This window comes from Ambystoma mexicanum, chromosome 10 (assembly GCF_040938575.1).
Source record: "Ambystoma mexicanum isolate Mex_15411 chromosome 10, UKY_AmexF1_1, whole genome shotgun sequence".
Classification (NCBI taxonomy): Eukaryota; Metazoa; Chordata; class Amphibia; order Caudata; family Ambystomatidae; genus Ambystoma; species Ambystoma mexicanum.
Window position 1 is genome coordinate 64,685,547 of NC_090932.1, and position 14,468 is coordinate 64,700,014.

The following is a 14,468-nucleotide window of genomic DNA, read 5'->3' on the forward strand; positions in this document are numbered from 1 at the left end:
CCCGTTTGAAGGTTTTCAGAGGAAGGGTACAGGGATGTGGTGCACCCATTGGTGGTGGCAAAGGGACCAGGGGGGAAGCGGATGGAGTAATGCAGGAGAAGGAAGGAAGTTGATGAGAGACTGAAGATGCCTATCAATAAGGAGGAGGTTGATCTGAGAGCCCTGGGCCATGACAATGCCATTCTGCTAGACATTAATGATACACCTAGAGGATGGGAAGTGTGCCAAGAGAACTTCCCATCTGGTTCCACCATTAATGGGCAAAGAGGAGAAAGGGTAGAAAATTGAGACCATATGGGAGTCCATAGGACCAGAGAAAGGGTTACAAAGCGGAGGTCAGTGAAGATTTGCCTGGAAGAAGCATTGACGTAGGTGTCAGAAAATATTTACATAATGTGGTTTTGCTTGTATTGGGGTTATTGAATTGACACAGGTAAATGAGGCTTGCCTGAAGCAACCCAATTTGATGAATGCAAATCCAATTTAGATGTTGTGGTACGAAAGCACTCTAGGAAAAATGTTTAGTTCTCAGAAGTTAGTGTTCTATCCTTTCTTGAAATAGAGGAAATAGGGTAAATGTAAGTGGTACAGGGTTAAGGACAGTTGATTATTGGTCGGATCAAACTACTATGTTTGGATATAAAACATCAGTAGGTACTTGCATTGTCAGAAGACGAGCCAATGTGTACTGAGGGCCATTTCAGGGGGAAAATGGAGTGAGTTAAAACACCGGAGTTCATAAAGGAATATGGCACTGTCGTATTTTGGGGAAAGTCTTTCCAGGCGTTAAGGTCAGAGGAATGTCATTGCCTGAAGTTAGTAGAAAAGCTGATTCCCCGTTACGAAAGAGTGGGGAGAATACTCACTCTGACTGAGGCAGGTGACAATATCTTAAAAAAAAACTCTCTGCAAATACTGGGGTTATTCAAATGTCACTATACAAAGTCAGATCTGACTGTCAACTCTTGAGTATATTTGTACAAAATGGTTCAGCTGTTTTCATTGAGTGATGGTCTACATGATGAGTTTTGCCGGCCCGGTAGAGTTGGAATAGACCAATCAGATTGGATAAACATATGTAGTGAAGAACTAATACTCATTCTGTTATTCTGCTTTACAGGTCGAGTGGTATCTTCAGAACGATACAATTCTAGTTGCCGTAAACAAGACCTTTGTGAATTTGCTCTATTCTGAAGGTACGGCAACAACCATGTTACATAATTATTTTGGGGGATTTGCAGGGATTATCAAAAGTGGAGCTCCTGTTGGGTCTACCATGGAAAGCTTAATGTGATGTTTTTTGCTATTGTGTTTGAAGACAGGCTCACTGTTAACTTTAATGTGAAAGTCTGGCTATGATGCCGGTTTCACTCCATAGACACCCTCATGGAAATGTCATTCACATCCTGTTTTTTAATAAGTGGTACATTATTTGGAGGGATACTGCATTAAATGTCAATGTAAAATTGTGTGAAAGAGAATGTACGGCCAATAGTATTTTTTGAACCAACATTTCTAGTGTTGGCAAGAGCACCAGATGAATAGTCAATGTCGTCAAAGGGAGACACAAACTACATCGTTTGAAACATTCATTTAATGTAAAGGATTCACTCAATCTTGTAATGTTGGGCTGAAGAAAGCCAAAGTAACCCTGTATGTACATTTGGATGATCGTTTTCCCATGAAGGAAGAAAGCACATTTTCTCCCAATCCCTAAATAGTTTCGGTAAGATAAACTCCTACTGGTAGCCCTTTAAAACAATTCAAAATGCCCATTTTGAGAATTTTCTGGCCTCAGAACCTTTTTTAACAGAGGAAAAAATAGAAAATCTAAATAAATATATATATTTCATTGGATGAAGACAATAAGCAGGTGATTTTGGATTATAAGTGTGGCCTATTGAGGAAAATCTACACGGTATCAGGTTTAAGGCAGGGTTGCATCCCTGCACCCTGCCTGTTAACCTGTACATCTCTGACATAGAAGAAGCATTGGAAAAGGCATCCTGTGTGTCCCCCAAACTAGCACACTTCAAATTTAGTTGGTTAGCATACACTTGTGACTTTTTGTCATTTGATTGTACGCAGATTGGTTTACAAAGCCGGATTGATGCATTTGCTTCATATTCTAATAAAAATAGTCTACGAATGAATCCTCCTCAAACAAAAATTATGCATATTACTTCCTCCATGCGAGCAACATATTTTACATGGAAATTAAACAGCATGAAGCTAGAAATGACTGAACATTCAATTTACTTAGGATTTCTGATAATAAGCAAACCAGGAAAGAATCAAATTGCAGATTTCTGGAGGCACAAAGTGGTTCTCTTGGTGGGACAGAAGCACAAAATCAGTTTTAAATATGGGAAATGCATGATAATGCCCCTGATTACATTTTATGAGGCAAGGTGGTCCCTAAATTACACTACAGGGTGGACATTATGCAACTGTGGTTTTTAGATTAAGGTTAGATTAAGTTCTGGTCCGGCATAAGATTTAAGGAGTTCCGAAATGTACACCAGGGGTAGTCATTCGGTACAATGTAGGCTTGAAATCCCTTTTGGCAGGCACCAAATGGCATCCAAGCAGTTGCTATTTTATGACCTTAAACTTCTGGCTAAACAAAAAAAAAGGGAAAATGGTTAATAGGTTTGTAGGTATTTGTGTCAACATCCTTACGGACTTGGGTTTGGGGATAGAAGATTTGTCATCAAAGCCCTGCAATACTAAATTGATCTGCTATAAGAATGATAGGAGTAATGCTACAGAAACCTCTCATAAATATAAATATCTAGCACAACTGAAATTTAAAGACAACAAATTTGGCAGATTGGCACCCTATTTAAAAATATTTTCATGAGATTTAGGTTCAATCTTCTACAAACCAGAGAAATACAATCTCCGAGATTATTGATCCCTGGGGATCTCTCTTTCTGTCAATTTTTCTGCAAAAAGACGAGGATTGAAAGCATGAAACGTTTGGTTTTAGACTGTCCTGCATTGAACTATAGGTGCACTTTGTATTTTAGGCATCAGATATATAGCTCGGAATTTGTTGATAATGAACATTTGTGGCAAAGTCTATTTGGTGGTAATCCTACCTCTCTTGCGGTGGCTGTCTTGGGCTTTTTGAATAGTTTGAAGATTTTAGATCATGGCTGTAATTGATACATTAGGCTATAATGAGGCTCAGGGTGAACTGGATTATTTTTACGTGGTACCTCTGCTGTGATGATAAATTGTGCTTCATGTTTATCTTTGTGTGGAACCCACAAGGTGTTTTTTTTTTTAGTTTATAGTAATACATTATATTAGCTTGAAATTTTGCTTCTTAATGTATTAGTTTTAAAGCTACGTTCTAATATAAATGTGTGATAGACGTAATTCTGTTTTGTAAAGGTTATTGTGTTTTAACCAAATACAATAAAAGATTTTAAAAAGGAAATCAATTACAATCAAATTAAAATGACAGAATGCTCTACTCAGAAGTTTACTCAAAGAGTTTTGGTACAGGCATGTTGTTCGGCGAGTGGGGATACTTGGGGAAAACAGGAAAATCAAAGTGTGAAATACATGAAGAGGGACGAAAGGGCAAAAGAGGTGTGCTATTTGAAATAACGGTAGTTCTTTTTCAGAATTCTTCATCTGGTCATTCACCCGGGTCTCGGTCTACTACTTCCTCCGCACATTTGTCCAACCAGAGATTTTCTCGAGCCTTCCACAGTACTTTTAGATATCTTGAGACAACTTGTGATACCTCCAGGAATTGCTCTCACTTGTTGCATTTTGTCATGATTTTATAATCTCTTATATCAGACCTCTTCGTGTATGTGAGCATCTATCTTCTAATCTTCCTGGTAGCAAATGGAAAAAGAATAGTGCATGGTAGATAGAGTCGATGTTTCTGGATGGGTCGCCTGTCAATTGCTTTATTTTTCTTTTTCTATTTATTGCATGTTAAAACAAGCAACCACCTCCCTCCATGTTTCCTCGTGCGAGTCATATAAGGGCGCAGTATACCTGCGGCAAAGAATAATTTGCTACAGGGTGGGGTTTTTATACTTCTCAATGTCACATTAGCTTTACTTTTAATTTTTTTCTTGACCTCCTTTTATGTCATTTTAGCATTCTCAATTCTTTCCAAGATACACTATTCATGTGGATATGATAGGTTATTTAAAACGTGCTTAATATCTAAGCGCGGACCCGGGAATCAAACCTCTGTTGCTCCATGTCATCTTGCTTCCAAGGCGAGCACGTTGCCGCTGAGCTATCCTCCAGAGATGTTGAAATTTAGTGCCTCTCTGGTTATCAAACTCTGCCCTTTTCCCTTTTACAAACCCCTTCCTTGTGTAAACTTGTAGATTTTATTTCTAGCAAGTATACCTCTTGCCAGTGTTTCTGATAACGTTAGTGTTATATCCTGTCTCCCTTCCTACTTGAGTGATGTCATGTCATGAGAGAATGTTTTGAGTGTATAGAATGTGTGCAGTTGAGTGAATGTTCTTCCAGCCCAGGAGTTGAAGCTATGTAGAATGGGTGGTGGGAGCCAGTGGGCTGCACTCCAGCTTCCAATTAACTTATCCTGATTGCCACCTTGACTGATGTTACTTAATAAAGAGAACTTGATGCTAATTTACCTGCTGCCTCCAAGGCACATGCTTTACAACATTGAGTGAGTGCCTGGGTAGGTGGTGGAAACAGGCCGATGGCCGCACTATGAGGGTAGCCTACACTACATTCTTGCTCCTGGCAAGAGTATTACCAGTTACGTTTCTGGGTAGATCCTTCCTTGATATTTAATGTATGTAGTTCCCAGCTGTACTTTTCAGTTCGAAGTTTAAGGTTTCCTGTATTCTAAATTATCCAAAGTAATTAAACCATTATGATGGTTACTACGATGGTTTTATCTGATTGTTCACCCTGTTGAAAATGTAATAAAAAGAGTTTTACAAAAAAATAAAAAATAAACCAGTGAACCTTTTCCCAATTGACCCTCTCTGGGTCAAAGATCTTTGCTTCCTTTATGTTGCAAACTTTCCCCTCCACAATCTTTGCCTCTCCAGACGTTTTGGACTATGGCTCCCATCAAACCTAGCGAGCAAGGTCAATGGTGAGGGATCATCATACTCAAGGACAACCATAGAGCAGCAGGTAGAAAACCTCTTTCCGATGCCATGTTTTCTTTTCTTTTTAAGAAGTTATCAGTCTTTTGATTTCTTGGCAGAATACTGACATATATTCATGTATTCTGGTCATGTTTATAGATTGAGAGCGTTCATGAGGGCAGCAGGCCATCCTGGTTACTCTCTTTGCTTGTTGGTATTTGGTCAACTGGTCATTTAACTTACACTCTGCCTGGTCAGATGTCTTCCTGGTCGAATGTCTTCTGTGCTGGACATTTATTGTGTTTAGAAGAATCTGGTCCGTGTTCATTTCATCATGTTCTCCTCAGAGCTTTGTTCTGTAAGGTCTATAAATAGTAGCTGGGAAAGCAAATAAAGATGCCAACTCCATTTGGACATTTTAGAGGGATGTGGGTTTATTGCGCGCTAAAGGGAATATGCTTGTTCGGCTGTTGACTGGCCTTCGCGAGAGTCTCCTTGAGTTCTTCTGATTACATTTTCAGACTCAATGATACATAGTGAGTTTTGCACTGTTAAAGAGTTGTAGGTATGCATGTCCATGGTGGAACTGAGAATGAAAGAGCCCAGTGAGAATGAAGGAAGAGAGTGTCAGGATTTGACAAGGATGACGAATGGAAGACTGGAAGGAGGAGGAGCTAACTGTGGCTGCTAATGTAATAGCTTAAATAAAGAAGATGTTGACTCAGGTCAAACCTATGCCTGTGCCTTGTTAGAGGACACATGCATAATACTGGCATTCCTTGCGCCAAACAAACCTGGTATTTCTTTTGGAGAGTTCTAGCATGCATGTTGTCCTCACAGCTAGGTTTTTGATGATTTTTCTATAGTACTCAATCAAACCCAGGTTTGAGGACATCTTAGCCTTATCCTTAGGCGCCCTCATATGCACTATAGCCTCTACCGCAGCCAGTTCGGGCCTCATGCCTTGAGACCTTAGCTCATGTCCCAGGTACTGCACCTTGTCCAACTGAAAATGTACACTTTTACATCGAAATTGGCAAACCCGCCTCATACAATCTTTCTACCGGCGAGGTGGATTTCAGCATCCCTAGCCACGCCATTCCTGTATGTGCAAGGATTTCACGGCTGCCGTGCCTTCCTGCCACTGTGTTCAGTGCTCCAGTGAACTAAGATGCGTCCTGCCAGGAGGCCTGTCAAGCACTAGAAACGCTCCATTGTGTAAGGCTGGGTACGTCCCAAGTGCTGCGCCAGTACCAGTGTGCAAGGCCCTGTGTCCTGGCTGTGTGGGCATAAGCATCAGCCGCCTGGGGCGCCTGCGGTGGAGAGAGCACCGAATGAACAGTAGCAGAGGCATCCAGAAGGTGAGGAGTGTGGGTGGTACCTGCCTGTGACCATTGAGAGGCCAATGGAACGTGAGCATATCTCATTGGCCACCTTCAGAGTCAGGCCTGTGTGGGACATACCCTTGTACTGCCATTGGGGTGCCATTTTGAAGTCATGAGGCAGCAGCCATCTTAAGCACAGGTGGATCATTGGAACATAAGGCCAGTCTCCTCTGATCACAGAGCATTGAACAATGGGTCTTGCACTGCATGTGGCTACAAACTAGTTTTGAGAGCAGCGTCTGCATAAGCAAGAGAAACTGTGACATAGGCAAAACTGTGAAAAGTACTAAAACAGCTTGGCAATTGGTGCAGGACAAGAGGGAGAACACATTCCAGACCTTTGACTCCCCAGTAACCTCTCAGTAAATTAGAAAAATGGCGAACATTCCAGAATGACCACGTTTTTTGCCCTCATTTGTGGAACCGCCAACAGGAAGGATTCTCTCCTTTATCACTGCCTAGGGCAAGAGGGGCAAGCATACACAGAAGGTTGCCAGAACTTTCTGCAGCAGACGCAGATGGTCTGAAAGGTTTTGAAGTAAGCATTGCCAGACGCAGCACATTCGGCGCAAGCTGTGAGGCCTTGCTAGATCTTAAATGAAACATGTTTTGCACTAACTTCGACGAGGCTTGTTTCTAACAGAAGTACGGATCCTTCGTGTGTTTTGTAAGTGGAAGTAGAATGTAAGCTTTTTGGATATGCTGTTGTCTTGGGGAAGAGCTTGTAACAATTTCCCAATCACCAATCCTATTTATCTTCAAACATCTTTTAAATGTTTTAGTCTCATACTTTTGTTGTTGATCAATCACCTTATTTACACACATTTCTGATACCCAATTTTCTGTTTATCTTTCCTATTAAATTCCACTTTTTGTGTTTATGGGGGTTATGCTCCTTGCCGGGATCAGTACATTTCTTCAATATTTGGTGGTGGAGGAATGATTCTTTTTTGTTTGCTGATAAATGTTTCTTTCCAAAATGGGTTTCAAATTCTTTTGATTAGATTTTCATCTCTGTCTGGATGCTGGCTGCTGGTGCCTTGGGCGATTGATTGCCAGGCGATCTTTGCATTCTTTGCAACAGCTCCTGTTTCAGGATTTTGCTAGCAATATTTCTTTTAAAATCTGGAAGCCCAATATTGCTGTGCACCTCAAAGAACTGATGCTGTCTTGGCTTTGAGATTTTTCTCAATCTGCGCCCATCCACACGCCAATCAGACATGGGTGACTAGTAAGGTCTTGGACACCCTCACATAACAGTAAGGGTCGAAATGCACACACGCATAATAGCACCTCCCAATTATCCCAAATTTGGACTCCGGCCCCTTCTAGGGCGTTCAACCAAACAGCACTTTGGGACCATAATTATGGTGAAAGGCGCTAGACAAATGACAAAAAGAAGCAATGAATGAATTAATATTGATGCACATTTGCATGACTGGATCTGCCAGGAGTCCTTTCCCCGGTGTCGTTATTTCTACTGCGGATAGTCCTTCCCAATAGCACACCAAGGCTTGTAGAATTATTTTTGCCGGCTACCTGTCCTCCCTTTTAATCAGTGACTGATCATGCCACACTTATAAACTTAATCAGAGAGATCTCCTTTCTTCAAATGAAAAGATGCCAAACATGCAATCTGTTATATCCTAGTAGATATGGTAGGAGAGCTGTGGGTCTGTGAGCGGCGCTTGGAGTGTTCCTGTGAGGCATGGAAGGTGGAGAGTGAGAGGGTTCCAGGACTGAGGCTTGGGGTCTAGCAGGGAGAGAGCCAAGGGCAGAGGCAGCACGCTATTGATCTCCTTATCTCACCTTTCCTACTGAAGCTGTAACCAATAAAGGAGTCTTACCTTTCATAATCCTGGCTCTGGAGTGGTTCCTGGTTGAGGGGAAACACATAGAGGAAGGTGCATGACGTCAGGAGTGAATGCAGGCATTCACTGGCTAATTACACTTGCCTTTGATGGCTTCTGATTTGCTGGTGCATTCCTTCAATGTGCTAATATCCTATGTGGGTGTCAGTACCCTGATTCTCAAGCTGGAACTCTCAGTTGTGTGCTTCTCATAAGACTGTTGTATACAAGAACCCTAGATTTCTTGTCTTGTAATGTCAATTTCCACCTCGTTCTTTTCTTCTTGGACTAAGTTTCTATGTACTTAAAGGTGTATTGGAAATGTAAATCATAGTAGCAACTTCTCTACTAGTGATTCATGGTTTCCACAGCATATTACATGTACACGACTTCTATTATGCTGAAACAGTCTACGAACTGTCGCCGCCTTTAGCTAATGGCTCTTGCAGTATCTCCCAGCCTAGTGCCAAAAGCTGAGAATAGATGTCCATAGCTGGCTCTTTTTAACCCCTTAAGTGCTGCGCTATTATGCATGTCTATGCAAATAGGATGGACATACGCGTCTTCAGCTTAACGTCACAAGATAGAGTTCTTTAGTGCGTGGTTGAAACATTGTGGTTGTTAAACTACTGGAGATGTATGTCTCTCTTTTTCTTTTTTAGACATGGATGCAGATGTTTACAATTCCGCAGGGCTTTTGCTGATTAGAGGAAACAGCTCAGTCACAGCCATGTTTGATGGGATGTTATCGTTATCGGTGTCCACCTCTTTTGGAATCCTGAGTGCAATCACTAGTCTTCCCACGCGGTACATCAACAAAACATCTGGTCTATTGGGTAAGTCTTAATCTGCATTAATGGATTTGAAAAAGGGTTACTGTCATGATGCAGGCACTGAATGAGGAATTCTAGGTGGAATGTTTCCTACTGAGGTGTGCTGAAGCTGGGATGTTCAAATTCCCAAAGGGTACAGCAGAATCAGACAGGGAGACACATTGCAGTGGAGGTTAGTATCTAAAGCATAGAGTGAACACATCAGACAAGAAGAGAACGCAACACAGAGAGGTCACTCATAGAAAAGTTGTCCATCAATGGGGATAACTGCAAGTAGGGGTTATGACCAGGTAAACTCACAACCATCTTCACATAGACATTGGATATACATCACTGGTTCCTCAAAGTCGACTATGACCCAGAGAGATATATCCCCAGACCATGTCAACATACCTATTTTTTAAAAAACATTTGTCACAAACTACACCTACCAGAATTTCCCTCAATGTCAGAAGGAAAGCCTAGAGAGGATCTGCGGGAGTAAACTATGGATTTAGGAGAGAGCGGACTTTGGAGAAACCCTGGATGGATTCCTGAAGTCAAGGGAGATGCCAGAGAACTTAATCCAGTTCCAGGTAATCCTGACCGGACTAAGAAACCATCCTGAGAAGAACCATATCTCCCGAAACCCCACTCTTCTAGTGTAGGAACATCTAGACTGGATTAGTGCAACACACTTACAGTTTTGGGAGCAGATAGACTATGGGTAGGACCTGAGCACTGAACAGAAGCTCTGCCCATCCCCCAAACAGGACTATCATGGGGCACTCACATCCCTTTCCCATTTAATATCCAACATTGCAGTAGGACGTGCAGCCCTCACCCCTGATCCACCGAGACATACTGAGAGATTTGCACTTCTTCCCACACTCTGAAGGGACCTGAAAAGAGAACATTAATTTCTGGAACACGGCTGAAAGCATGATAGCTAAACAGTTCCCTGGGGCCGCTCTCTTCATTAAAATGAATGTGAGAAACACAAACACCTAACCACAGGCAAGGAAAAATGATGCCCAGCCTCCCAACCACTCAGAAGGTTTTCACATTAGCAAAGACCCTGACAGACTGGTCACAGATAACATCAAAGTGAACTCAAGATGGTAGGAACACTACAGCAATTGGCAGGGCGAAGGATCTGCAGATGCGGTCCATCCATCAGTATGAAAAGAGAATAAGGAATGCTGCTGGCCTATTTGAAGACATCCTTCCCAGGTTATAAGGCACCCCATTTATTGAGCATGTTCAGAGTAGTTACACAGCCCCTCCAGCCAACCAGGAACGAGCCATTCATTCCAATCCCTATGTAAGGGGCGGCTCATGTGATAGCAAGGAAATGGACATTAGGAGTGCAGTGCTAGTGTGTTGCCATGGTTTTGTTTGGAGGTAACGTTAGAGTAGCTTTGGGAAGAGTTCGGGGCAAGAGCAGGAGGTGTTGGGGCAGTGTGAAGAGAGCTGGAGAGAGGTAACCAGAGGTCAGAAGAGAGGGTTGGAGGTGCTGAAGAGTTAGAAGAAGGTGAGCATGAACATCAAGAAGAGTGAGGAGGAGAACCTGAACAAGGTGGTGGATCAGAAGAATGTAAGGAGTAATTAAGAGGTGGAGGTGTACAAGGAGGCAGAGAGGTGAAATATTAGAAAGACTTAGGAGGAGTTGAAGGTGAACAAGGAGGTGGAGAAAAGGATTATCAGGAGGAGTGAGGAGGTGGTGGTGAGGAGACAGGAGGAGGAGTTTGGAGGAAACACCAAGGGAGGAGAAAGGGTGTATTTTGACAGGGAGGTAGAGAATAATGGTGAGAGAGAAGAGGAGGGGAAGGGAACTTCAGGGGAGTACCTTAGAGTTGTAGTGGAGGAGCAAACACACTAAATTGTGGGCATATATGAGTTGTGAAGGTGTGGAGGAGCATGCATATGGAAAGGTATTGCGGAGGAGAAAAAGGAAAATGACAGAGGAGACGATAAATCAGAGGGTACAGGTGGGCCCTTTGGGTACGAGCTCATTGCATCTCATTGAGGAGCTGAAGGAGGACAGGGTTTTGGAGATCAGTGCCAGGACTCCAAGATAGGGAGATGAAGAAGGCCCCCTGACCGATCCTGTATAGAAGCAACTGAGGTGGGCAACCCTTGGAGAAAGTTCCTGGGGCTCATTCCTGCATCCCTCAGCCCTAGCTTCCACTACTCCATAGGTCTAATGTCCAAGCACATGAAGGACTCCAATACCAAAACATCAATGTTTCCCAGGAATTGAGGACTAAAATCAGAGGACCTGCATCTTCAGAAAGTAGAAGCAAGACATTAGTGCAGGAACACTGAGAACATAAAATATACCCCAGGAAGGAATCCCTGGATTGATGAATATGAAATAGAGAGACTTTTTGTTGAACCAAAAGACTTTACTCTGTGCACTACAAGGCAAGGATATCCTTTTGTTGAGCTTTATTCCTACCTGTTGGTAACAAAACCTATAAGAAACTATTTCTAACCAGGAACTGCAGTGACCACCTTATACTGATATTACTCGGTTTCGTGACATTAGAAAAACACTTCATGGAAGTCTAAAAAGATGCAATTTCATAGAAAAAAATATATGAGATGGGAGGAGTGTCTAGGTCTTGAAGTATGAAGGTAAGGAAGAAGCTTGGGAATTACTGCACACGTAGATTGATCAATAGAATACACCTGCATGTCTCAAATAAATGCCTATTATCTCTGTTTTATGGTCACACTGAACTTTGTAATGAGACCCATAATGTGATCTAATATTTCAACGATGTGCTTGTTTTTCTTAATTAGGCGTGTGGAACTTCGACACCACTGATGATTTCCGGATGCCAAATGGGACCACCATTTCCATCGACAGCACCGATAAGGAGATCTTCAACTATGGAATGACATGTCAGTCACTTCATCCTTAAATTGGGGCCTTACAAGGGAGGAGACGTGGGCTTCAGTTCTATGAATGTCTAGGATTAGGGGTCTTCCATTACTTAACATGATTTAGAACTTAACGACATATCCATTACAAAGGGTGATGGAGGCTAGCACAAGGGAGCAGTGCGGTGTCATTGATTGTACATATACTATTATTATTTATTTATTTATAGTGATTCACATATACTGATCCTGTACAAGAAAAGGTGTCCCTGCCTAGATCCCTGATGTACACTTGCTCTGGTGTGTTACTGTGATGCACAGCATTGTTTCATCCAGTCTAGATGCCCATGTTCTGGACAATGTGGGAGCATGTTGGCAGCTTCCCAAAGCATATACTCTAGCCATGCATGCTCATTGCGTGTCTAGTTAATGGCAACACCTCGCGCCAAACAAGTGGTAATGGCATTGTCAACCAGGAACAGCAGTATCTGGTCCAAGAGTGTGTGAAGGCAGAGATTGCTCATATTGCAAAAAGGGTGTGCATTAAATGACTTATGCTATCATAAATATCTCTCACTACTCAGTGTATTATTCATTGCATAGAAGGCCTTTCCAGCCTTTGCAGGTATCCCTAGGAACACTGATATCATTGTATGAATGTAGTTATGTGACATTATTCCCCAGGAACCCTATAAGTGACTGTTAAGACAAGGAAAGGGGTTATGACAATGAAAAACATTATCACTCACTTGTTGCAAGTCATATTCTGTATAAAACCTCTTTATGGGTATTTTAGTAATTGCAAAGCCATGATGATGCTGGTACTGGGGGTCTTAATCTCTACCAACCAACCTAAATGCCTGCTTCGCTCCCATTCTGTATTACGCTGGCATCTTGCACATCGCTGAACACTTGCCACCCTAGCATACTAGAACTGATTTGAAAACCATGTACTTGCTCCGTCTGCCACTTTAGGAGGAATGTGCCCAGAAGAAAGGGTTGTACAGTTTCTGCCTGAATGTAAAATCTATCTTGAGAGTCCTCATTTGATGACAGAGCCAGGTACCCCACATCTCCTCTTCCATGTATTCGTGGTTTGGAAGGTTGGATGTTTGTGGTGATAGCCACATGCAACACACTTTCTAGATGGCCCTCATCAGAATGTCAGACTCATGTCCTTCAGAAAAACCCTGAAAGCCTTTCTTGACTTTGCACGGCTTTGAGGGCATCTGTGGTAAACATCACAGAACATGTTATATTAAAGGTATTTATTTAGGGCATATGCATCATGAGCGTGGTTTCTTGGCGCTATGCCCGAAATAAGGAAAGGGGTTTGCTCTAACAGAGGTACTCAAACAGATACATTTTTAAATGCTTTTTAGAGCCAGAGCGATGGTAAATGGCAAGGAGCTTTAGAAGAAGGTTATTCCATTCCCTAGGCCAAGGGTCTGCAGGCTGTAGCTCTCCAGATGCATTAGACTCCAAATCCCATGATCCCTCCGCATTGACTACGCTGGCAAAGGCTGATGGAGGTGTAGTATAAAACATCTGGAGAGCCAAGGCTTGTGGTTCCCCTGCTGTAGGCGCCAATCCAGAAAACGATGTACCCCCTTTACGAGCAAAATGGTGCAAGGAAATGAATTGAAATGTAAATCTGAAACTGAAGTGAATTGAAATGTAAGTGTGCAGGGCATGATAATATGTTGCATAAGAAAGGGGGTAGCAGAGTAAAAACCATGATGCTGAGTACCTTGAAAAAGATCGTCAGGTGGAAAGGAAGCCAGCGAAGCCTGATAAGGATTGATAACATATGATAACATTTTATACACCAGTAGAGAGTGGTGCAGTGGGTTCTGAATCAGTTGCGGGCTAAAGGCAGGTTCAGGGGGATTGCATTACCGTAGCCCAGCTGTGAGTGGACAAGTGCTGTGATTGCCGGAATGTGGGCAGACACAGTAAAATGAGGACATATGGCATTTGTATAGCGCCCACTGCTATTGGTATGGCCTCAAAGCGCTGTGGGTGGGACTGAAGTCCAAGGTAAGAGAACTAATCAGAGGATTTTGGAATGTGTGTGTGCATTTCAGCCAGTACGAAGGTAGGTAGGGGTGGCTAAGTCCCTGATTACGATCCACGTAGAACTGGCTAGTGGATGGGTGGTGTGATAGGCTGTTGGTAGACTAAGCGAGTCAAGGAGACTGATTATGAGCCCAGCTAGACTCATTTTTTTGTGGGACTCAGCTGCATTCTAGTGACAGTTGTGATGAGCGTTATGAGTTTGAGTAGTGGGTTCTTGCAGATGTGTGCGGGTGGGTGGCCATGGCCTAGGAGGGGTATCGCTATCTTCCATTATGGTGGATTCTGATAGGTACCAGAGAGTCATGGCTGTTAAGTACCTGCAGTGAGAGAATGCATATAAAA

General features: G+C 42.6%; 1 protein-coding gene across 1 annotated transcript in view; it reads left to right on the top strand.

The window, feature by feature from the left end:
* LOC138492812 (mucin-4-like) overlaps nt 1-14,468 on the top strand; it is a 223,544-nt gene that overhangs the window by 103,879 nt on the left and 105,197 nt on the right. Inside the window, exons 15-17 of the mRNA XM_069620165.1 lie at nt 1,121-1,196; nt 9,009-9,182; nt 11,967-12,068. Of these exons, the coding sequence (XP_069476266.1) occupies nt 1,121-1,196; nt 9,009-9,182; nt 11,967-12,068 (352 nt within the window). The remainder of the gene's footprint in view (nt 1-1,120; nt 1,197-9,008; nt 9,183-11,966; nt 12,069-14,468) is intronic.